Source organism: Acanthaster planci, linkage group LG14, assembly GCF_054643075.1.
Source record: "Acanthaster planci isolate LZ-2023a linkage group LG14, COTS_SCS, whole genome shotgun sequence".
In the NCBI taxonomy this organism is placed as follows: Eukaryota; Metazoa; Echinodermata; class Asteroidea; order Valvatida; family Acanthasteridae; genus Acanthaster; species Acanthaster planci.
The window spans coordinates 1094001-1117394 of NC_141790.1; the positions used below are offsets into that span (position 1 = coordinate 1094001).

Genomic DNA, 23394 nt, shown 5'->3' on the forward strand with positions numbered 1-23394 from the left:
GCTTGTCATAAAACAAGGTCTCTGATGACTCTGTCCTGCTGAAATATAAAAAAATTATATAAATAGTTCCATTTATTCAAATGAAAGCCTCATTAATTAAGCCATTTTCTCCAGCAAAGACATGGCCTTCCATCATCGCCGCTGATGATTACCCTGTTCCTTGTGAAAATCTGGCGTTTGACAAGCTTACAGGGGGGGGGAAGTCCGGGAAGCGCAGGTAAAAATTGCTTTGAGTGTGAAGGAGTTGTGGGTGTGGGCAGTGGCATAGCGAAGGCATTTTCTTGCGGGGGGGTGTGCCAGAGTAAATTTAATGACTTGTAACTTGTTAGCCAACAGTACACGTGGTACACTACATGTCATGCTTCTGGGGAAATGCCAACGGTCAACATATATCGTTTATATACTAACTTTGGATTTATTTGCCGACCGAAGCTGGAATTTTGCCAACTGAAATTGATTATTGGGGAGGTGCCCCCTCCCCAGTCACTGTGCCCCTGGGTGTGGGTTTTGACAGAAATGGGAAGATCAGGCACAATCTATAGTTCGACCAGTAGTCAAAAACTGCTTTTTAACAAAGCATATGTGAAATTCAGTTACACTTGAACTAGCCTAGTCGGTCAAATTTTAAAAATCTCATTGTAACTCACATTTCACCACTGGCTGTGATTCCCACAGCACACGTGGTCATTGACATCTCGTACAGTTATTTTCATGGCAATGGTTTCTTCAAATGATAAACGAAATCGGGTATTGATAACCAGCTGTGTGATCACACCCCCTGGTCCCAAATGGTCGACTAGATAGTCCAAGCTATCCATTGTTTAGGCGGTGTTAGTCACACTAGCTCAATGTTCATGGATCCGTGGGGGATTGGAGGGCTGGATTAAGTAGTCTCAAGAGCCATATACCGGTAACTTGTATACAACGCTGATCAACGTACCAAACTAAACAAAACATCAAACATCGAAAAGTAAAGTTAGGCCATGTTGGCCTCATTTAATTTCAGGTCTATCGATGTTGCCACTTAGCATCACAGTAAAAAGTACTTGTTTCAAAGACAATGGATTATGCAGGAATAGAAATAAGTTGATGGAATTCAAGTAACACACTTAGCACATCAGATCAAAAACCAGGCTCAATGCCCAGAATGCTTCATACCGGCTTTGACTTCCTTACAAGTGCAGCCTTTTGTTTGGCACATAATTATGAATTCACTGCGAAGGACTAACTCTGCCCTGTGTGTCTATATGAAAATCAGGCAAGAATGACGAGGAAGATTCCAACAAAATTCAAAGGTGCATTTTTTCAACGGTCTCGTCCCTGTTTACGGAAGAAATGCTACTTTTTCAATGCTCATCTGGGTACAAATTCAAGTTTAAATATATCTTTTAAGCATTTAATAAACCTAGCTTAAAATAGATACATGTGCATTGCATTGAAATCACAGTCACTTAAAAAAAATGTATAACTAGAAATGGTTACACACAGTAAGGCTCAAAAAAAATAAATACAGCTGTGTTTAATTCATTTTACATCAAAAACGTTTTCGGGGGTTTACTTCGGGGGTTTTTTAGGCAAAAGCCAAACACATCTAAATGGAATGATGTTCAACCAATTTCTTTCAGCACCAATGTTTAAGTTTTACTCCTTTTTCAGATCAAAATATAAAGATTCCGCCTGATTTTATAGGACGGGTCAAGTTACTGGAAACACAGCCTAAGCAAAGGGGTTAAAATGCTGAGTACAGTTTAAAAATGAAATCATTTCTATCTCTAGTTTTTGCCACTCTTCAATTGCCCAAGTCAAACGTCGCTTTCGTTGCCGGCATCACTATCATTGTAAAATGGTTGGTAGCCTGTTTGCTCTCCGTCGCCTGCCACCACAGCCGGCAGGCTCTGCCCTCTGTCTGCAGGTCGGGTCTCCAGACGGTCCCGCCAAGCAGCCCGCCAGCCATAGGCCGATATCGAGTAGACAGCCTTAGCGTTAAAGGCGCAGGCGAGAACGAAGAAGTAGCCACCGTAGACGATGAACTACAGATGAAGGGTGGAAATTTCAATGTGATTAAAAAGGGGTCATTGTGATGCCATGCCTTGAAAATGGCCGTAGATATGGACCTCTGTGTATACAGATACATCTATCTATCTGCCTGTTTCGTTTTGCTATTTTAAAGACTAGTCTGGTGCCTCTTTGGCTCTGATGCTGATACATATTTCCATATTCATTAGCAAAACTTATTCAAGAGTGAAAATCCCAGTGTTACACATCTTTGTGCACAAAGAAAAAGCTGGAATTATTGATAGTGTATTTCAATTTCAAATCCAGATGCACATTTTGGAGGGGGTGCTATGTGTGATTTCTTATCAACTTCGTGTCAAAATGACCACTAGGCATTGTGGGAATCGTCCCACATGTTTACTGTGATAAAAAATATCTTGTGGTGATTTTCAGCGAAAATGTGGGGGTGGAGGATTCCGCCCCTCCACATCTCCTCCCATCGGCCCCTCTGGAAATCTCCCCTGGGTTACACTGTACCTGTACTATGAGTGTACTATTTGCTGGGGGGGGGGAGTAATCACAGGCCAATCACAAGCCAGATTGTGGGGTCAGGTCAATCCACAGCAGTATCTAGATACCTGCACATCAGCTGGGGTGTTTAGTGTCCGGGAATCGACCACAATGAAGGTCAAGACTGAACCGAGCACCAAGGCGATGAACATGTTCAGGCCGAACACGAGGGCGTAGCGCTCAAGAGCCAGATACTTGGCTATCTGGTACCTGAAATAAAATGGAACAATGAACAGAAGACTGACAAAAAAAATCACTCAGTAAAGAGACCACTGTGAAATCACGTAACTGTGGCTGGCAGTGACGCGCGTACATTTTATCTTCAGCCAGAGCCATAACTTTCAGATGCATCTTTCCAAAGCTCCACTGGCAGAGCATCAGTTTGGTGTTCCAGAGGTCCCGGGTTCAAATCCAACTCTATTCCATTGGAGCACAAGAGTGGACCAAGAACCAAATGGTGGCTTTTTGGGGGGGGGGGATTTATTTTTCTAGGGTAAAAAACTGGAAATGTTTTCATGTAGCCTTTAATATGTGGCCTTTCTGAGGGGTGGGGCTACAATTGTGGGGTTTTTGCACATTTTTGGAAGGATGGAAATGAAATACACCCCAAAAAATGCCCTTGTTTAAAAAAAAAAAGGCTCCTTTTCCTGCAAAGGGGTGGGCAAATGACCTCTGTTCTTCCCTTCCATGGATCCGCCCTTGCTGGAGCATTTTGATTAGCTCATCTGTTGGACAGCCACACAGCAACTGTAAAGTCAAACCTAGGCCGAGCACTGCCAGGGCAAACAGGTTTGTTTTGCTATGGTACTGAAGAGTGGGTGTCGGATTTTCCAATATTTCTCCACCATTGCAACACTCCTCCATAGATTAAGCGCAGAAGCCTACCACTGACGACAACTGACCGACCAATGAGGACAGTGCAGCATCCTTTGTTTCCCTTATATTCTGTCCTCTAAGAAAGTGAACCATGTACATGTGAGTACATGTGAACTGGCAAACACATTTTAGGAATTTTTCTTGCAGGGAGCCGGTCAGGGGCAATGTAGATGTACACGAACTGGAAATTCTGGCTGGTGACCAGTGGTTATTGAACTTCCAACTTACGTTGCTATGGTTATCACCAACTGATACGAAGAGCGGAAGAGGATGTAGAAGGCGTAGCACAGCCATATGTTGCTTGTCGTTCCCATGATGACCAGAAGAACGGTTTCCATGAGGGAGACCACACCTAGCAGCAGCTCGCCGAAGAGGCGCCAGTCCATACGAACAAACATGATCAGGAAGGCTGAAACAGCTCCTACGAAAACAAAAAGCAACAGTACGAATGTATGGTCCCCTCCCCACAAATAGTTTGTCTCTGGTCAGACTGATATTCCCCCCTTCTCCTCCAGGGTTGGATTGTACAGACGATTGCGGACACACATTGTCGGGTCATGGGACTAGACCACATAGCTTTGTTAACAGCTTCGCATCCATAGTCTGGTATCACTGTTCAACATCGATCTCGATGGGATCTACATGTATTGCCCCGAGTAAAAGATCGAGCCGCCTGCAAAAATGTTGAGGCAGTAGGTCAATAGAGGGCACTGTTGCAACTCTTGCAGAGAACGCAATTGGTTTCAATTGGCATTTTTTCTTTGCTATTTATTTTCCCCAATCAATTGGAATTTCAAATGGGAATCAAATGGTTCCAATGGGTATGCTTTCTCTCTGTTTGTTTTCCTTGATTAATTGGGAATTTCAAATGGGACGCAACTGGTTCCAATTGGTTCGCTTTCAGCTTGTTTCCCTCATCAAATGGATTTTCAAAGGGGACTCAATTGGTTTGAATTGGTATTGAAAAGGTTTCAATTGCTTCTTCGGTTGGTTACAATTGGAATGTGAATCAGCATTCAAATGGTGTCAGTTGGTTTGAAATGGTCCAACTGAGAAAAGGTCAGAATTTACTATTCAAACCAGTTGAACCCAACTGGATTCCAATAGATTCCAAGCAAAAGCAGTTGGTTTTTAATTGGTTATTGAATTGGTAGGTGAATTGGATCCAATTGGTATGTGAATTGGTCTCAATGGGTAAATGAATTGGACACTTTCGGTAGGGAGCTCTCGAAATAGGAATACAAAGAACCAGACTTCTGTAAAAAACAGGAGAATTTTAACAGTTGGAGGAAAGATCCTGGCCAAAAACAAATGAGGGTATACGGGTACATGTTTTCTTTTTCCATTTATACCAGTAAGGGTGGACACTGCTTCCACTGCGCCGTTGTACACATCCCGATTCAAGTTGTAATTTCCCGGTTTCTCATAGATGATCTCCCACAGGTTCTGGACATAGTTGCCGACCTGAAAGTTGCCGCAGGTGGCAAAGGCCCACCACAGGGACCACTTCAGCAGGTGGAAGTTACCGTAACAACTCTTGAAGTCGCTCCACATGTGGGTGAAATTATCCCGGCAGCCGGGCAGGGAACGCCGAATCCAGGTTCTGCCAGTGTTCCGAGGACTGGGGCCGCAGCACTCCAGAGTTGGGAGAGCGTCCTCTCTTCTATCCGAGGACGAGGGGGAATTTTGCTCAACTGGTGGTGTGGTATTGTCGGAGTTCACTTCTGGTGCAACAGTGCCGTCTTCCTTGCTGTCCACAGAGGGGACTGCATCTGCAGGAGTTTGTGTACGCGACACACCTGCGCGGTCGCGGCTGCGGTGGAAGTACAGAGTCTCCCGGACATTAGGAAGCATGATTGCCACTACCAGAGAGCACACGACGCTGGTCATAGAGGCAATATTCAGTCCGAAGTACGTGGTGGCCTTCAGTGAAATCAGTAGCTGACTCAGGGCACCAGCGATGAAGTTGCCCGTCAGGATGGCGGAGCGCGTGTAGCTGGACACGCGCTGGAATTGCTCAGTGGGCACGGCGGCAAAGATGTAGGCATAGTAGGCAATTTCAGTGGCGGTGGCTAGTCCGTATATACACTGCACAAAGAGCAATAATTACAGGGAAAACTGAACTACACGTAGCATGGATGTTTCAGAATGCTGCTTCAATTTCAACACGTGCATCAAGACTTCCAAATCTACACCTCTATCATATGATCACATTCTCTACGAAATCATTCAGCTTCAAATGAAATAGGACCTCAATTTTGAAGTCTTTTTTCAAATCTTTACGCAGGTGAAATACAGAGGAGCTTGTCACTGATATTACTGTACCTCAAGGAAATTCTGGAGAGTTTTGTGAAATAGTATACATGTACATGTAGAATGAGAAACAGCTGGTCAGATTTGTATTGCTTTTTGTATTTTTTTTGCAATCATTTTCAGAGTTTGGTGCTGTCTTCTGGAAGCCCAAATAAACCAAATGAATGCAATTCTAACGATTCTTGTGCACATCACTTTGAGTTCCTCGGTCGGTAGTGCTGTGCATCAGAACCAGGTGCCCAAGCACCCAAAGTTTTCTGCTGATGTCGGACACAGGTTCCAAAATTATGAAACTGGGTACCCGCAATCAACTTTATAAATAACAGGAAATTTTCAGTCAACTAAAGAGAAAAGTTGTTTAGTGTTTCTTGCAGGTAAAAAAATAAAAAAAAACAGGCTATATACATTGTACCGGTGCATGTAAGATGCCAAAACAGATTTCACAGTAATGTTGATGAGCATTTTTATTTTTCGACTAAGACAAGTATGACAATTTGACTGAAGATTATTCTATTCCAAGTACGCTTTTTCTTGGAATGCTGCACTTTCAAAGACTCCTTTACCATGTTTACAGGTATACAGTGCATACATGTACATGTACTACGACATGGGTATGTATGTTTTAATATTACGGCGTTTTCACCATCCTGTGGTACATTTGTATGTATGGGGAGTTGAGTTGGCGTTGTGGTTCTTTCCTCACCTTCCACCTCAGTGGGATGGGTTCGAAGCCCGGCCCGGTCCACATACATCTATGGATTGGGTTTTCAGTCCCTACATGTACCTGACTCTGTGGGTTTTACCCAGAATATTCCTCTGGGGTTTTCCCTCCCACCTCTAAAACTGCAACTGCTCCTTACTGTCGCCTCTAGGTTTAAGGCTTACAAGCTGAAGTGCCTCGGGTGCTTTGGAGGAATCCTTGGTGTCGTTACCAGAAATGATGAACAGTAACAACGAATGCATCTTACTATTCACTGGGCCGATATGTGGACTAAAGGCTTTCGTACCTGCATCAGTATCATCTGGGGCACCCCTTGGCCCCACAGGAGGATGGCCCAGGTCCCGACGTAGGCCATGCCCTCAAATACCACCACAGGCTTGTAGCGCAGGAGGTCGGTGAACAGGAAGACGGGCACCAGCGCCAGCATGTACGAGTAGGTCCAGTAGGGGTAGACCACGTTGTCCAGGTCCCGCTCGGTGATGTTCTTGTCCTCGATCAGGTAAGGGGTCAGGAAGGGCTCCGAGGGGCGCATGGCCTTGAGGAAGCCATACAGGCAGACCAGGGCCGTGGCCAGGACCCAGCGCCGGGGTTGGTGGTGCTTGTAGTAGGCCAGGAGCGGCATCTGGAAAACTGGGCAAACAATCGAAAGAAAGCTCCACAGGTATATTAAAGTGCATCCTAGAACTAGGATCAACTGTGATTTGAATGAAATTTTCTAAAAAACAAAATGACGAAGCCCAGTATAATAGACCTGTAACATAAGAGGCAAAATGACACCACGCCGCTTTGTTCACATATGCGCTTTAGGGCTGAGTCAATTCGAATAATTCACTAGTCAAATATTCTACCTTCAATTTGATTGAAAATCCGAATATTCAGTCGTACTAACCAGCAGATTGTTGATGAACAAACCATATACAAAATCAGTTGCTGTAATGCAAACATTTGTACATTATGATCACTATAATCGAGTCTCAAATCTACTTTACCTCCAGCCACTTTTTAGCAAGATTTAAGAGATAAACAAGACTTCTTGCCCTGTTGAAAATTTCTGTTCCTTTTAAATTACAAATAAACAACTAACTTTTTAAATCCCTGTAAGATTTCTAATGCTTTTTATTTGAATCTGCTTGAAACAAGCCTCCATAGTGCAATTTTTCTCATTTACATGTAAAACAAAAGAAAATGCTCCCTTCCTTTTCATGAAATTTGGAAAACAATATTCGATCATTTGACAATCAATCGAATATTCTGTTATTCAGATATTAGGCACAGCCCTAATGGCTTTCCTGTGGCTGTTACACTTGTAGGTGGGGTGCGATCCATGAGTCGAAATAGCCAAGCTCACATATACACAAGGCATGATGTCATTATGTTTTAGCATGTTTACCGATATGCCTATTGAGTCTCCTAATGTGGTGCACTTCGATGTTTCCCTCAATTTTCCCAATGCAGTTTTGCAAAATTTCCTCAAAAACTTTAAATTCATTCACTTTCACCTGCATGTATACAACACATGCTGTTGAGCCATTGTGAACAATTTCAGTAGCATGCGACTGTTCAAAATTCAAAAACTGTGGTGTCCGGAAATTGGGCACGATTCAGCTGAGTGTTCCCGAATGTTACACACTTGGATAAATCTTCAAACAAAATCCAAATCAAAAATAAAAGTTAATATTTCAGAATTTCTCTAAAGTTGATTAGTTCTGATAAACCCAACTATGCTAGCACAAGAATGTTCAGAGCTTCATGACATTTCATTTTTTGTGTGAAATTTGATGTAACAATACTGCTCAAGCATAAGCATGGTGCCAGCATGTAAGGGGCAAAAACTATGTTCATGTTGTCGTTGTCTATGTACATAAACATTAACGGAACACGGAAACTTATTGTACAAAACACAATAGAGGCTTTGCGAGGTAGCCATCTTGAAGGGCAGTTGTTTTGTTCCACAAAGAAACCTTTATGCATATCCCATGGAACAAGGACACTAGAGTACAGGATGGCAGCCATGCAAACCCTCTATAGGTATAATGTGAATGCTGGTCAACTCGTACGCATACCAACTCGTATGCACCAACTCGTACATGTACGCCAAGCGTAGTTCATACACTCGCAATCAAACTAGGAATACGTTCAGCTTTCTGCTCTGAGACTCTGAAAGTCATTTTCATGCGAAAGATATCTGACACGGGAGTTTCAGGTACATGTAGCTTTTCTTCCCAAGTGATGTCGACCGCTGAGAAATAGAAAATGAACTGGGATTTGGAAGAATGTTTTATGTACTGAGGCAAATTCCTTTCTTAATTATTTTCTTGAAATTTTGGGGGTGGTATTTCAACTACATGTATCTTTTTTTCCCCAGATAGATTGCTTTCCTAGCAACAAATACATTTTTGGGAGAGGGGATGTGGCTCTAAAAAGTGCCTTTCTGCAATGCAGCATCCCTTTTGAAAATGCGTTGCTCTGAAAAGAGCTGCAGGGGTTCGTGTTCTGGGGGTCTTGATTTCTGAAAGTGTGGATACTCAGCAGCTGGAAATAAAACTTGGGTTGCGGAAATTTTAGGTGTACTTTTTCAGACAATACTATCCCCCGTGCCACACGGGTAGGAACCCATCGCAAGATCGCTAGTACATTAATACACCTTTGTGAGTGTATTTTGCGTCTCGTACACGTGATGTACAAGTTGCTTGATGTACGAGTTGGTTGGTGTACATACATACTGTACAAGTTGGCTTGTGTACGAGCTGACCTGTTCCTGTACATGTACACTGTATGTTATAGTCGCCAGGTTCATTTCGCCACCTTTTGTCAAGTCTGATTGCTTTTCTTCACAGTAGGCCTAAGCGGCGAAATAAGGGTCCTTGCGATTATACCATCATGGACATAAGACTTGGAGCTTTAAATACAATTCCAATGAGTACACTGTCACCATGGTCATGATGGTTGTTAGTAGGCATAGAATTATATAGACCTACCTCTGTAGGCCCCGCGATTGGTAGAGACATGAATAAATGAGTGATGGCGCTGTTTATTTGGAAACTCTTTCTCCTTAAATAGGAAATTGTGATTAAAATTGGGGGGTTTTTGCATTCTGTAGCTCCTCTAATTAATTTCCAATTTCACAATGTTTGAAATTTGAACTAAAGCTAGCATTTGCTTCATTGAAATAGGGCACAAACAAGAACAAAGATTTTACAATGTACAAAAATATGAATTTGGGGGTTTTCAGTTAAAATCAAACTCATTTTTTGTGTACAAAATAATCAGTTTGCTCTAAAAAAAAAATCTCCAAACATCCCCGCTTCACACTGATTTTTCTTTGATTTGCAGAGTCCGATGGAATCCAAATTTATACCAAAATATTTCTGTTTGCATCCTCTTCAAAGTAAAAAAGAAGGGACAAATTTATTACCCTCCCTAAAACTGGTGGTTAGTATAATTAATGCTTGAACATGTTGAAAGGAGGTACTAAACCATGTACATTGTATGGCAGACATTTTGACCATTGACCATGCCACGATGATTTAATAGACCCTGATATTGAGTTTGAAATACCTTTATAGTAATTCACATCTGTGACACAACAAGTTGATGGAAAGGTTTACATCGATAAACATTAAACGACACAACCCTGAACACAAAAACAACTGAACATTCACCATACAGAGTTCTAAACAAATGGCAAAAACGCCAGACCAATGGGAGAGAAAAAAAGAAAGAGGATAAGGCAGGTTGGGACCTAGGACTCAGGCCAAAAAACAGGGGGGCAACCCTGAAGAGGCCTGGCAAGGTAAAAATGATTGATAATAGAAATATTAAATCACTTGTGAAAACAAAAACAGTTTAAGAGCATCAATGATATTCGTGTTGAGCTCGCATCAATATTAATTTCGAGCTACCATTGAAAATTGCACACTAGCCTCTCCCACGAAGACTGATTAAACAGGAAGGCAACTACATGTACTAACTGCACAAAAAAACAAATTGCACAAGAGAAATATTTTCAAAAGGCATAAGGGGAAGCAACAAATCATGGAAATATATCCGAGCTATACAAATTTAGAATAAAAAAACAAGCAAGGTTTCTCATCATAGAGCAAGGACCATGCTAAGCTCAACATCAATAATAATTCAAACCTACAGATGAAGAATTGCACACATATATATTCCCCGAAGACTGCTAGAACATGCGACAACTGCGGCCACTTTAAAAAATTACACAGGAAAACCTTTTTAGGGTGGGGAAAAATCAGCAAAACAGGGAAGTAGCTTACTGCCCCAAGCTTGAAACGTAGAAATAATCCAGGCAAGATTCGCTCCAGGTCTTCCCAACTGTACAGCTGGGCACTCATCTTACATGTCTTACCAACAAAATCTGTGACTGTTATTCATGTTATTAGGTTTGACAATATCAACTTGGGCTAATCTGCTAATATGACCATTAACACTACAGGAAATACACACACAAAAAAGGCATGGTCGTGGTAGGGGGCCTACGCATGCGCATTACATTATCAGCTGATTCCTTCCTGAATGATGCACTAACGTTAGGGGCCTAGACAAAAATGACCACGTATGTCAAGTGTCATGGTGCTCTTGGTTTCAATTACATGTAACTCGCCAATGACTGAACAAATGTCTTTTCCTTCCTCCATGATGGTGAATATACATGTACAACTGTAATCTTGACTTCCCCCAGCAACTGTGGGGCCCAATGTCGGACTCCACAGTTGTGGGGGTAATCTTGACTTACATGTATGTGGGCCTTGACTCTTACAATCAGGAACTTTCGTACAACTTCAAGTTGAAGTTCAACTATTGAACTAGGCCTCCCACCTAGTGCCTACACTCAGCAAATTATCGACCACATGACCATGTAATGCACACAGCGCCCCCTCGCAAACGACCGCATGGATGTGCGTGCACATATGTAAACATGATCTGTAATACAGAGATCAGTGGTGCCAGTTCACTCAGGTATATGGAGAGCCATAGTGGAAATAAATGTGTGGCAACGCAACACGCGTTTGGGGCAAACGGTGTCACAGTGCACAAGGCTTCTTGTAGTTTTGTTTTAATGGCGCTTTTAGCAACTCGGGCTATTTGGGCCAATAACTGTACGTTTATTCATACACTTTATTAATCAGCATCACATTACGGAGTTAGGAAGAAGGTCCATCTTTAGAGGCAGGAGGAAACCGGAGTACCCGGAGAAAGCCTGCGAGAGCGAGTATGGACTGGAAATGCACTTAAAGCCTGGGCCAAGCCGGGACTCGAACCCGGGCCTCATTGGTGCAAAGCGAGGAAAGAACCGCTACGCTAACCCGCTCCCCCGTACCCAATGCACCACCCCCTCCCCATTTTAATCATTTTTTTTTTACATTTAGCACCGCCGTGTCTGCAACGTGTTAGAAATTTGGTGGGGATGGGGAATCATCCCCTCCCCACTTTTTCGTGGTGAGAAAAAAATATTAAGGCGGATTGTTTTAGAATTTATACTCATACTTCAGGCGAAAGCGAACGAACTGACGTGCGACAACTGCGCAGCAAAATTTCGCTCGAGTTGAAATGTGTCAGTTCAACTTTTGCTCACCAAATTCGGAGTGCGAGTAATTTGATCTGCCCTCACAAATACGCGTTCGTTTCCACTTTCTCGTGAAGTATGAATCGGTCTTTACTCACGGTCCTGAAATCCTTGCTTTTATATTCTGCAGTGTTGTTTTCGTAAGGTTTTGGCGCTAACATTTGATAAATAAAACATTTTGTATCAATATTTGATAACCGTTACCCAAGGGGGGAGTTTCCCCACTGCCCCCCCCGCTGGATACACCACTACGTATGTAGAAAAATCCTAACAGCAATTTGGCCGGGGCGGCATAGATCAACTCACAAATGGATGGGCCTACGTGCTCGCCAGGCTGCGGAATTTACGGTAAGCGTAGTCGGGCACCTTTGGTGCACCGTGCGACATTCTCGACGGATCGCACAAAGGTAAACGTGGCTTACAAAACATTCAATGAGAAGTTGAAATGTAGGTCAGCCGGCAGGTACTAGGCACAATCGCTTCAGGAGGGTACAACAACTTTTTTAATTTGAAATAATCAACTCCCGAACTGAATTGCCGGCATATCAAAAAGAGTTTACTTCCAATAAGCTACCGACCAAAGAATCAGGAAAAAGTTTCTGCAGTTTTATAAAGAAATTCTTCTTGTGATTATGTATAAAAAGAAAAGTAACATCCTTTCTCCAAATCTGCAAAATCGAAGTGCCTGTTGGGTAATAAAAGCGCTGACGAAAAACCCGCTTCCGGTCTGCGATAAAAGATTTGTATGGCTCCTCTGTTGGAAACTTTGTACAATTTGCCTTCCATACGACCTACATACCGATGTGTTTGTTGGTGGGGAACATCCGGGCCTGTTTGGTCACTGGGCGCCTTCAATTCTGCCAGCCAGGGACAAAACTGTATGATTTCCCGCCGATATCATCAATCAGGTAGGTTATCTCATACTGTTTCATCGTTGGAATCATATATAAGTTCTTAGAGCTTGTTAATACCGAGGATATTGCTGATGTTGGGTTGATAATTGCTCCTTACTGGTGGAAGTTTGTTTGTTCGTTATTCATGTCCGTTGAACAGAAAATCAAAATGGCGACATTGAAACGAGCGGAACTGTCAGTGTCATGAATGTGTGCATGTGTGCGCAAAACGTTTTGAAGTTACTGCGTGGATGTTGATAGCACGAATCTTTTGATTGTTGCAGGGCTAAAAATAATGTGTTACAATCGGTCTATTACTAGTATTAACTGGGATTGGGCGTGCCAGTACGTCCCAGGTCACACACCATGCGCACGTACATGATGACGTACCATGCCTGTGTCTTGTGAAGTTGTGTGTGTGACGGTCGGCACGGCATAACTTAGCGGCATAGGAATAAGGATCATGCATGGCATTATGATGTAGGCCAACATACATGGTGGGCTAGGGCCGGCTCTTCGCATGCATTATGTGGTATGTGTGGACGTCGTCAGGATTTTACCAGGGTTGCAAATTTGCATAAGCCTTAATCCCTTAATTTATCGCAAATACTGCCATTGGTGATTTTGCACAATAGTAGAAAGACATTTTGGGAAGGAAAAAGGGGCAGTGTTTGCTCCTTTTTCCTTCCCACAATGCCTTTCTACCATTGTGTAAAATCACCCATGCAGTATTTGCGATAAGGCTTATAGCCTGATGATTGATTGCACTCATCAGCCATGTTAGCAGGAAACTGAACATGCTTGTAAAAAACCATCACTAAGTCATCACGGTCATATCTATGCAATGATGCATGCTGTTTCTCCCGGGAATTCCATACATGTCGTCATGATACAGATAGTATATAGCCATGACAGCCTACCATACAAATATCACCGATTTTCCCTTGCAGTGGTTGAGTGCGAGGCCTACTACTAGTACTAGCCGTCGGAAAGTCAAGAAAGTGATGAAATGGCCTAAATAGTCAAATTGAGCGAGAAAATATTGAAGCATTTAGCTAGAAAACACAAATTTTCAGTCCAGTCCTTTACCCAAACATGCTGAAGCAAGTGCACAGGGTGTCAAGTGCATAGTCAAGTGATGTCCGTGTATTCATGGAGGAAGGAATAGACCATGGTGTATGGAACTCTTTCCTCATTCAAAATGAGTGGAAGGAGATCAGTTCCATATTTCCAGCAAGTTGGTGATTGTATCTTTAAACAGATTGGATTCTTGGTGTGTATTTTCATACATGGATAAATGAAAAGTGATGTTTTGAACTTTTGTTTTCCTCAATTTTTAGTGAAATCTAGTTTTACAAGATTGTAAATACGGTGCTCTCTCTTTTACAAATTCTTGACGGTTTTTATTTGTTTTTAATTTCATGTAAAGGGACATCCCGCTAAAAGACAGCACAATGTCGGCAGAAGGAGATGACACAGCGCCACTGGAAGATATCTTCATGACAGATGGAGATAAAATGCAAACAGAGGCAGAATTTGCAGGAGGAGATGGAGAAACAGGTTCCGAATCCTCTGACAGACCTGGAACAGATGTTGTAGAGAATGCAGGAGATACCACAGAGCCACATTCCCCTCCAGGGGACCCTCGGACCAATTTGGTGGCCACTGCTTCCAGTGAAAGCTCCTCAGGCGTGGCTCAAGGTTTGTCCGCCACAACCAAGACAGGCTTACATCTGGCTGGCCCAGACGAAGATGCCCTCATGCCGGAGGGAGATCCTGCCCAGCCCGACTCCTCCCACATTGAGATCCGACTGCAAGGGGACCCCTCCAATTCACACGGCGTGTCCGAGATCCAGCCGACGTCTGAGGTGGGTGTGCCAGACAGGAGGATCCTGAACCTGGAGGTCAGTTGTAAGGAGCCAAGCAAGGAGCCGGCTTCCCCTGCCGACAAGGAGAAGGTGTACACTGTCCTATACTCCTGCAACAAGTGCAGCTTCTGCACGAGCAAACTCAGCGAGCTCAAGCTGCACGCCCAATCGGAACAGCATGAGAACGGTCTCGGGAAGGACGATGATGCCAGTTCTGGGCATGAGCCTGGCGAGGACCAGGCCTTGAAGATCCAGTATGCCTGCAGCAGCTGCTCCTTCAAGACGGAGCGCTACCATGCCTATCGGGAACACCTGCTCACCCACACCAAGATCAGCGCCAAGGAGCTGTTCAAGTGTACAGACTGTGACTACACCACCCGTCACAAGTACAACCTGAAGACTCACCTGAAGCGGCACGCCAAGCTCGGGGAGCTGGCCGAGGAGGAACTCTTCCGCTGCGACCAGTGCGACTACGTCTCGCCCTACAAGCACGACCTAATGACCCATCGCAAGAAGCACGACCCAGAGAAGCCCTTCCGCTGCGACCAGTGCGACTTCCAGAGCATCTACAAGCACAGCCTGATCCACCACGTCCGCTCCAAGCACGAGCGGCTGCGGCCCTTCAAGTGCGACCAGTGCGACTACAGCTCAGCCCGCAAGCAGGACCTGCAGACGCACATGGGGCGCCACGCCGCCGAGAAGCGGTTCAAGTGCGACCGCTGCTCCTACGCCACCCCCTACCGCGTCAGCTTCAAGGCCCACATGGACCGCCACATGGGCAACAAGCTCTTCAAGTGCGAACAGGAAGGCTGCGACTTTGCCACCACCACAAAGCAGAACTTGAAATCCCACGAGCTGCGACACTCCACCGTCAAACCTTTAAAGTGTGCCTTTTGCGACTACACAGCTGCTCACAAACAACAGGTATAAACTGAAGTAACTCTCCCCAAAAACCTTCAGTAAACCCACCAAGAAGTTTTTGGGGGGAGTGAGAAAGGTAGAGCCCCCGGTACTGGTCCTTGACATCGGGCTCATAAAGTTCAAAGAATATACCATTGGCCTCCCGTATTAGTGGAGATCTTGAAGTTTCTAAACAAAAACACTCAATTTTGTTGAGAGAAAATGTTATTTTTTAAAGCTGTACTCTTTGCTTGTAATTTGTAATTGTACATGTTATTTAATTTTTACACGCCGTTAGCTTGTTGACTGCTGACGACTCACTCCCGGGTCCCCCCCCATTGTGTCACAAAGTATGCATGCTTATATATTTTTTTGTTATTTTTTCATTCCATCGAGGTGAGTTCTTAACACAGATGTTACAAAGATATATTTGGGGGGTTTTACATATGGGTTTTACCCATACGCCGATGTACATTCATAACACTGTGCTCAAAAAAGATTACTCTTCACTCTGCACGGTGTTCATTTGTAAGGCTCACCGCGTTGCCCGTGCATTCTTGGAGCAGTTAAAAACCCATTCATTTACCATGAGTATACTCATATCATGGCAGCAAAGCGTGATACACCCATTACTACAAATAGTCTTGTAGTCAGCAGTCAATGTAATTAGGAGTAGCTGAATGTCGGAACGCTGAAGAACATTCCGACAAGAACACTGCCTCTTCCAATCAGGGAACACCCACCTTTTGTTCTCCAGTGGTCTGTGTACGCACGTTCACGCTTTTAAATACTGTAACAGTGTGTTACTATTAATCAACAAAATTCCTGAATACCCAATAGGAACACACATTGTTCCCTGAGGGACCATTCCACATGTTCCAGTGAAATAGAAAGGCTCCCATTTTTGAGACGCTCGCTAAACTTTTTTCTGCCGTTGTAGGATGTTTACATGTTTAAACGTTTAAATGAAGAAAAGTTCCAAATTCGTTTACAGATTTTCCCAAACGTTAAACGGAATCACTCCCTTTCGCGGTTTGACGTTTTGATTGACACAATCTGGTATTTCTTTTTGTAGCAAACGATGCCTGTTACATAATGTTTTTTCCCTTTCGGCTTCCATGTGCTTTTTGAGAAAAAAAATGGATTCTAAAACAATAAACATTGCTTGTTTTAAATGCCCCAACATCATTCTACATTTTTACATAGGTTGGACCATGTGTATTGCTGAACTATATAATTTGGCATATATGAAAACACCAACGTAAAGTGTTGGCTAAAGGTTTAAATGGTATTGGAAAGTTTTTGTAAACAATTTCAAATAAAAACATAAATTCCTCCCCTTAGTTGTGGACCCACCACACAAAAAGTAAATTTCAGAAACCATTCTTGATCATGCCCCCTCAATGCCTCCAGATGATCAACCACGAACAGAAGCACGGCGTGATGGACCCGCCCACCAAGACCTACAGCTGCCTGTCCTGCGACTACAAGACGGCCCACCGCTACAGCCTACAGCGCCACATGAACCGGCACCGCGCCGACCGACAGATGCCGGCCAAGGACTACGTCTGCGAGGAGTGCGGCTACTGCACGGGCTATAAAAACAGCCTCAAGCGCCACATGGCCAAGCACTCAGATGTCAAGCCCTTCAAGTGCGGCCACTGCAACTATTCGGCCATCAACATGACCCAGATGCACGTCCACATCGCGAAGCACACCGGTAAGAACGCAAGTGACTCAGCCACGGGGTTTGGTTTTATCCTTTTGGATATGGAACCGTTCACTCTAACTTATCGTTCATTTGTGTCAACATGTACATGTATGTCCGTGTTACAATCTTTCCAAGCAATTGTAGTTGCTATGCTCATCACTTCCTGTAAACTGGTTAAGTCAGAGCCAGGTTGGTCAGGAGTGTTCATTTTGCTGGTAGTGACGCGACGGTAACGCGTGCATTTCATAACTGTTTGTGAATCAGCAAAGTGCAGTACCGACCAAAGAAGCCTCCGTTGCTGGGAAAATTGCGCCCTCTCTTGGTCCAGCTCGGATCTCATTGATCACACTTTTCCAACGGATGTTTTATTCATTTCCAAATTGGATACGCGTGAGGAATTCAAACAGATGAGTGATCACTTTAAATTGTGAAGTTGTAAGAGATAATTCACCAACTTGTTTTTTCTCCTTTTTTTCCGCTCAATCTCATTTGAGCAGGCATCAAGCCGTTCAAGTGCGAAGTCTGCGACTACGCCACGGCCAACAAGCAGCACCTGGTGGGCCACATGGCCAAGCACTCATCGGTCCGTCTCAACTGCCCGCACTGCAGCTTCTCCACGGCCTGGAAGCAGCGGCTGCGAGCCCACCTCAAGGCCCACGAGACGGGCCAGCTGTTCCAAAAGAGAGTGTTCTCCAGCACTGCTGTTCAGACTGGCAAGGTCAGGGGAGGAGCTCATAGAAATAGACGATGGGAAAATCTAGAAAATTCACACGTATCCAACAAAACAGTACAGTATAAAGACGCCATCCTGAACACCGATATGCGGAACAATTTGGTATGCCGAACCTTCCCATTGGCTCCCAAATTGAACGTTAAAAATTTGCTTTGAATAAAAGAAATGTATTTTTGGACTGATGAAAATGACTTGAGAGTTGAGGAAACTGGTGTGCGGAGAAAAAACAGTCAACACGCAACGTGGTCGGTATCTGTTGTGGGAACAGACGACCGTGTACATGCACAGTACGTGTACATGCTTGCGCAGAGGCCCTGTAAATCGGCAGCCGAGCATGTCATATTGGTTCACCCACTGGTTCTTGAGCTAATGCCTTTTACACTCATAGTTGTGCTTGTGAGGCATTCACTCAGGTACTCATCCACACTTCCCTTACGTACCTAGTGTGGACATTCCTTTCTTTTCGTGCAGTTAAGAAAACTCAGTGAAAATACTCGTTTTTCTTGAACTGGGAACACGATTTTCTGCTGGCTTTTTGTACAAGGTTTCCTTGACTGTTCGTCTTCCTTTTATGACAGATGACCCCCCAACCCCAAAATGTCTCTAAATTTCTTTTTCAGAGAAGGGGAAACGTCCTGTGGACATGTGTAAGTCCACAGAACGTCTTCCTTTCCTGCAGTGTGTGGACATCCACACACTGCAGGAAACTAGGTATGTAAGGTTAGCGTAATATTATTTGTAATATACAGGGTGTGTAAAAAAAAAATGCAACAAAATTTCCGTTGAATTTCTTGGGTTTAACACCCAAATACCCAGTGGCGTCTTAAAGCCACAGATGTCCTCTTGCCAATGGTATTTTATTTATTCACTCATGGTCATGGATGGCTGAACAATCATTCCACAGTTTCCCCATTGGCCCCCGTAATCTCCACACAAGTCAAAAGAAAATTTGGTTGCCTTGTTTTTGATAGCGCCCTGTATAGTTTGTTGCCTTGTTTCTCTTTCAGATTCTGTACACCCTGCCGGAGCCCAGCCAGGACCAAGGGGACGACGTGGCGATGAGGAACCACGCCCTGAACGAGATCTCTAATGCCATTGAAGCCTTCCACTCCTACAGCCTACAGGTGGAGGTTGCCTCCAACCAAGACCAGGTAATGAGGGGGGGAGTGACTGAAGGAGTTAACACCCCTACCTCGCCAGACTACGACTTTCAAGCCTAAAAAAGCTTGGCTTTTCCGGACCGTACCGCAGGCTAGTGTAAGCAGATTCTATCCTCTCCCGCAGATCTTGGCTGTCCCATGCTCGATCTTTTTGAAACTTGGCGTGCCTGTAAAGACATTCATCGCGAGTACGTTTGGGATGATCCAATTTAATCCAACGGATCCCTGAAAACTCCTCCAAAATCCTCTGGGAGGTTTGGAAGGATCTTGAAGTACACAAGAATATGGTGCCCCTGGCTAGAATTCCCAGGAATTGAAGTTGATAGGCAGATCAAAAGTTGCAGTCAGTCGACTGAGTTTTTCCTCTCAGGAGGAGAGTTATTTCTGTCTGTTTTTTCTACTGTCTCAGGTCAAGGGAAATGGTGCGTCGCCCCCCGGCGGACAGGACCAAGATTCCTCCTGTCAGGAGGCAGATAGTGGCTCGCAGAGAAGTGTTGAACAGGTAAGGATGTCATTTATATCGTGACTAGTGTTGCGTATTTACAAGCAGTGTAGGAACCACCTAGCCTATTGAAGAAGCAACTCGGATACCCTGGTCCTGTCAAAAGAAACCCTAACTCGGAAACGCAGAGACGACGAAAGCAAATGTGACAAATATATTGAAATGTAGCAATTAAGTTGCACCCAAAGGTGTAATAGGTGAAATCTATCGTAGCATCTGTAGAGTCTGGCTTTTATTATAAAGCCCTCCCCCAAAGAAAGCTTTTAAAAAGTTTAAATAACTTTTAAGGTTGTTCACAGATTGTGCGGTGTTAAATAACTTTCTTTTGTTCACGAACCTGGCTCAGTGTGCTGCTGACCTCTTTTCAGTAGGGGCCAGATAGCATGCCGCCGTGTTTTGTGGCTCATCGCTGCGGTGGTGGAGCGCTTTTGTCCCCGGTGGTCATCCGCTCGCTCTAAATGCCCCAAACCATGGTATACTGTTTCAAAACAAGGCTGGATTATCTCCACTTTTAAGAGTGAAAAAATGTCGGTGATTCCCAGCAGCCTGGAATTTTGTTCCGAGTACGATCTTTTGTCACAAGGCCCTGTTCCCCTCGTCCGAGTTCGGAGACCCCGGCCACGCATATAAAGTGTACGTGTCCGGATCCGGAATCCCCGGCAGGAAGTGGTTAATGCTGGAACTTGGCACGACAATCCATAGATGGAGATGAAGCCAAGATTTTGGTGACATTTTGGTGCCTGTGGTGGCTGTCGAGAAAGAAGACAAGGCAAGGCAGGGTCTCTCTTCACAGTGACCGCAAATAACAGCTGGTTCCCCGTAACTCCCGTTTATTTTAGACAGTGAAAGGAAAGGGAGGGAATCAGTTACAAAATAGGAAACACTGTGTGGAGGTGTCGTTTTGTTGAGAATCACTGCGTAGCCACGAAACGTCTTCTACTGAGCCTGCATCCAAATCAACACACAGGTTTATGGGAAGTGGTGGGAGCCACGAGCCAGTGGCTGGCCATAGTCGCACATGTTATTTGAAGCCACAGCCACGACTTTTTGACACGGCTTATGTATCTGTCTCCCCCTCCCTCCCCGCAGGTTCAGCTGGTAGACGAAGACGGCAACCGAGTGTCGGCAGCCCTGCAGTGTGTCAATGGGGAGCAGGCCATCGAGGTCCTGGTCGACGGGGGCGTCAAGAGCACGGTCGCCCTCAAAGATTTACAGAAAGACGGCTCCCAAGTCTTGGGTGAGTTCTCCCGTCTATGGGGCTTTTTCACTGGCCTGCATGACCTAATGTACATCCCCTAACTGCAGTAGGCAAAAACCATAGCACCGTGTAGAGTATTGACCTGGTGCACAAGTCTTCAAAGCTTTAGAAATGGCTAAAAGTACAAGAAAACTTCAGAGCCAGCTTCCCAGTAAAGGATCACAATATCAACCGTACATGTACATGGTGCTTGCACGGTGTGTGGTCGGACCAATACGCCATTGGATAAAGCATACACCATTATTTTATGGGAAATGAACCCCATTGTTGAGCTGACAACATACAGTCAGTGATGATAATGGTGGACGATTGCTGGGGAAACTACGGGGTTACACTGTCCCTTGAGGCCTTAATGTTGCCTCAAGAGATGGCTGCTCGGCTTATTTAATTTTTCAATATTTATCCATCAAAAAACTTCTCTGAAAAGAAAGCGCACATATTCCGGGATCCGCCCAGGTGCCAGTGAAAATCATACACGTAATCCTTTCCCAACAAATGAGTCTTGGCTGTATAATTTCAATCATATTGGTTATTGACATTTAAACTTAATAAAACACCTTTACCTAAAAAAAGTGGCGCTAGTGACTGCAAACTGATATTGGTCGGTTGGGTTGTAAGAGTACCAAAGTGAAGATGTCATGCTCACAGTTATGTGCATAAAAGACATTCGGTGTGAGAACCAGCGCATGGACCAACATGCCCATGGACTCATTCATTTGCAGTAATTCCCGGTCCGAATGACGTCAGGATTCGGTACCGCATAGACAAACTGTTTACGTCAAGATAATGCCTGCCAAATAAGTTCTGTTTTTTTTTCACATTTTTCCCTTTGCTGCGCAGTGTGGGGCCAGGATGAGAAATCGGCCGGCCAACCACAGACAAGCAGCGAGACCCGGCAGGAATCCAGCACCGAGGCTGAAAGCGATGTGGCGCTTCTCGTCATTGACGAGATGCAGACAGTTTAAGAAGTCGAGATGCTTGGAGATCCCAGCTGTACAGGTGGCCCGGTCGGACACCAAGCCAGGAGTCAGGACCCACAAAGGGCCATTTTTTTATCTCCAAACCCTGCTAAGCTCATCCAGCTGCAAACAGCAGAACAATTCTCGCCTGTCTAACCACTCTCCGGGTCCTCTTTTACAAGTCCTTATGGTTTCTTAAAAGCGCTGTGTGGCAAGTCCGTGCTCTTACACCTTATCATATAAGGAAACCGACTTATAAATACAGTATATCAATTACAAAGATAAAGAAAGAAATTGACTAGAGGAGGATTCGAACCACCAACCAGCTTAGCTATCCAACCCTACATTGGCAGCTTCCCAATTGTCATCTTTTTTCAGGGATGCTTGTCAGAAGTCACTGTCACCTTTTCCTTAAAACTATTTCAACCATTTTTTTTTTCTGTTATCATTTGTTCTTCGTTTGTTTGCTTCAACCTTTTGAGTGCGAAGACGTTGTTATTTCACATTTGATGTTTTTCGTGTGTTCATGTACACCGGTGTTAATCCTTTTTTTTTTTTGACACATGAAGTATTTCTTGTCTGCAAGGTGTTACCATGGAGACTGGGGTTCTCAGAGAGATTATTAGGTTGCCTTCACCTCATCATTCGAATGAAATTATGACTTGAACCGAAGATTCCTTATTCGGTGTGAATTTTGTCCATGAGAAGTTTAACATTTTGGATTGATGTGAACTTGTCAGCACATTTGAAGCCAATAAAGCAGTTCTGTTGGAGCAGCTCTACCAAAGTGAAACATACAGGATTGTTTGTCTGTTGAATGTGTACTCAAATTGGGTTCCTCCAATTCAAGCCATGCTGGTGTTGGTCTGATCAAAGCTGCGTAGTGTTTGCAGGGGTACGATTTATCAGGATTTTTCCTCTTTTCAGGATTTTTTCAACAGGATTTCCCTGCATAATTGCTTTTTAAATGTGGAAAATTTGGGGTCTACAAGTGAGGTGTTTTTACGTAACAGTTGCTACAGAACACAAGAAATGGGATATTTTAAGGGGTGCCTTTCAGCAAACAGAAAATGTATGCCACAGACAGTACCCTGCTGTGGGACACTTAGAACCTCAGGTGGTTATATTGGGGGACTGTTCATTTCTGCCTATCTCACCCTTGTTTGGTTGATGGGCATTGTGTGGATGGGCCAAGGGGAGTCACTTCCCCAGCCCTCCCCCAAATGAATAATAATATTACGGAACATGTTTTTGCGCCAAGTGACTGGCGAAGTTGAGAGGCATAAAATGCTATGGTGAAGCGTGGCATAAAAACAAAAGCGGGAAAAGATGAATTTTAGTAGTACAA

General features: G+C 44.2%; 2 protein-coding genes across 4 annotated transcripts; one reads left to right on the forward strand and one right to left on the reverse strand.

The window, feature by feature from the left end:
• Positions 1 to 971: 971 nt before the first annotated feature.
• On the reverse strand, positions 972 to 11387 carry LOC110988108 (thiamine transporter 2-like). 3 transcript variants are annotated; one of them, XM_087145951.1, is made up of 6 exons: positions 11232 to 11387; positions 6762 to 7105; positions 4794 to 5529; positions 3670 to 3862; positions 2634 to 2775; positions 972 to 2030 (listed from the first exon to the last, which is right to left on the reverse strand). In XM_087145951.1, exons 2-6 carry the CDS (start codon positions 7095 to 7097, stop codon positions 1803 to 1805), a joined length of 1635 nt encoding a protein of 544 aa, XP_087002077.1. In that variant the 5' UTR covers positions 7098 to 7105; positions 11232 to 11387; the 3' UTR covers positions 972 to 1802. The 3 variants fall into 3 exon arrangements, with proteins under 3 accessions (XP_087002077.1, XP_087002079.1, XP_087002078.1); XM_087145953.1 differs by lacking the exon at positions 11232 to 11387 and adding an exon at positions 10845 to 11148; XM_087145952.1 differs by lacking the exon at positions 11232 to 11387 and adding an exon at positions 10753 to 11148.
• A 1986-nt stretch (positions 11388 to 13373) lies between these two features.
• Positions 13374 to 22843, forward strand: LOC110988106 (uncharacterized). The gene is made up of 8 exons (XM_022251357.2): positions 13374 to 13487; positions 14385 to 15747; positions 17137 to 17443; positions 17932 to 18152; positions 19175 to 19318; positions 19737 to 19829; positions 20919 to 21066; positions 21928 to 22843. The coding sequence occupies exons 1-8, from the start codon at positions 13483 to 13485 to the stop codon at positions 22050 to 22052; spliced, it is 2406 nt and encodes an 801-aa protein (XP_022107049.2). The 5' UTR covers positions 13374 to 13482; the 3' UTR covers positions 22053 to 22843.
• The last annotated feature ends 551 nt before the right edge of the window (positions 22844 to 23394 follow it).

What these genes read in the sequence shown, in the direction of transcription:
- LOC110988106 (XM_022251357.2), top strand. An exon ending in CAGCTGCTCACAAACAACAG is followed by an intron (nt 15,748 to 17,136) that starts GTATAAACTGAA and finishes CAATGCCTCCAG; the next exon opens with ATGATCAACCACGAACAGAA. An exon ending in CGCAGAGAAGTGTTGAACAG is followed by an intron (nt 19,830 to 20,918) that starts GTAAGGATGTCA and finishes CCCTCCCCGCAG; the next exon opens with GTTCAGCTGGTAGACGAAGA.
- LOC110988108 (XM_087145951.1), bottom strand. Translation starts at nt 7,097, where the DNA reads ATGCCGCTCCTGGCCTACTACAAGCACCACCAACCCCGGCGCTGGGTC. An exon ending in AGCAGTGTCCACCCTTACTG is followed by an intron (nt 3,863 to 4,793) that starts GTATAAATGGAA and finishes TTGTTTTCGTAG; the next exon opens with GAGCTGTTTCAGCCTTCCTG. An exon ending in TTGGTGATAACCATAGCAAC is followed by an intron (nt 2,776 to 3,669) that starts GTAAGTTGGAAG and finishes ATTTTATTTCAG; the next exon opens with GTACCAGATAGCCAAGTATC.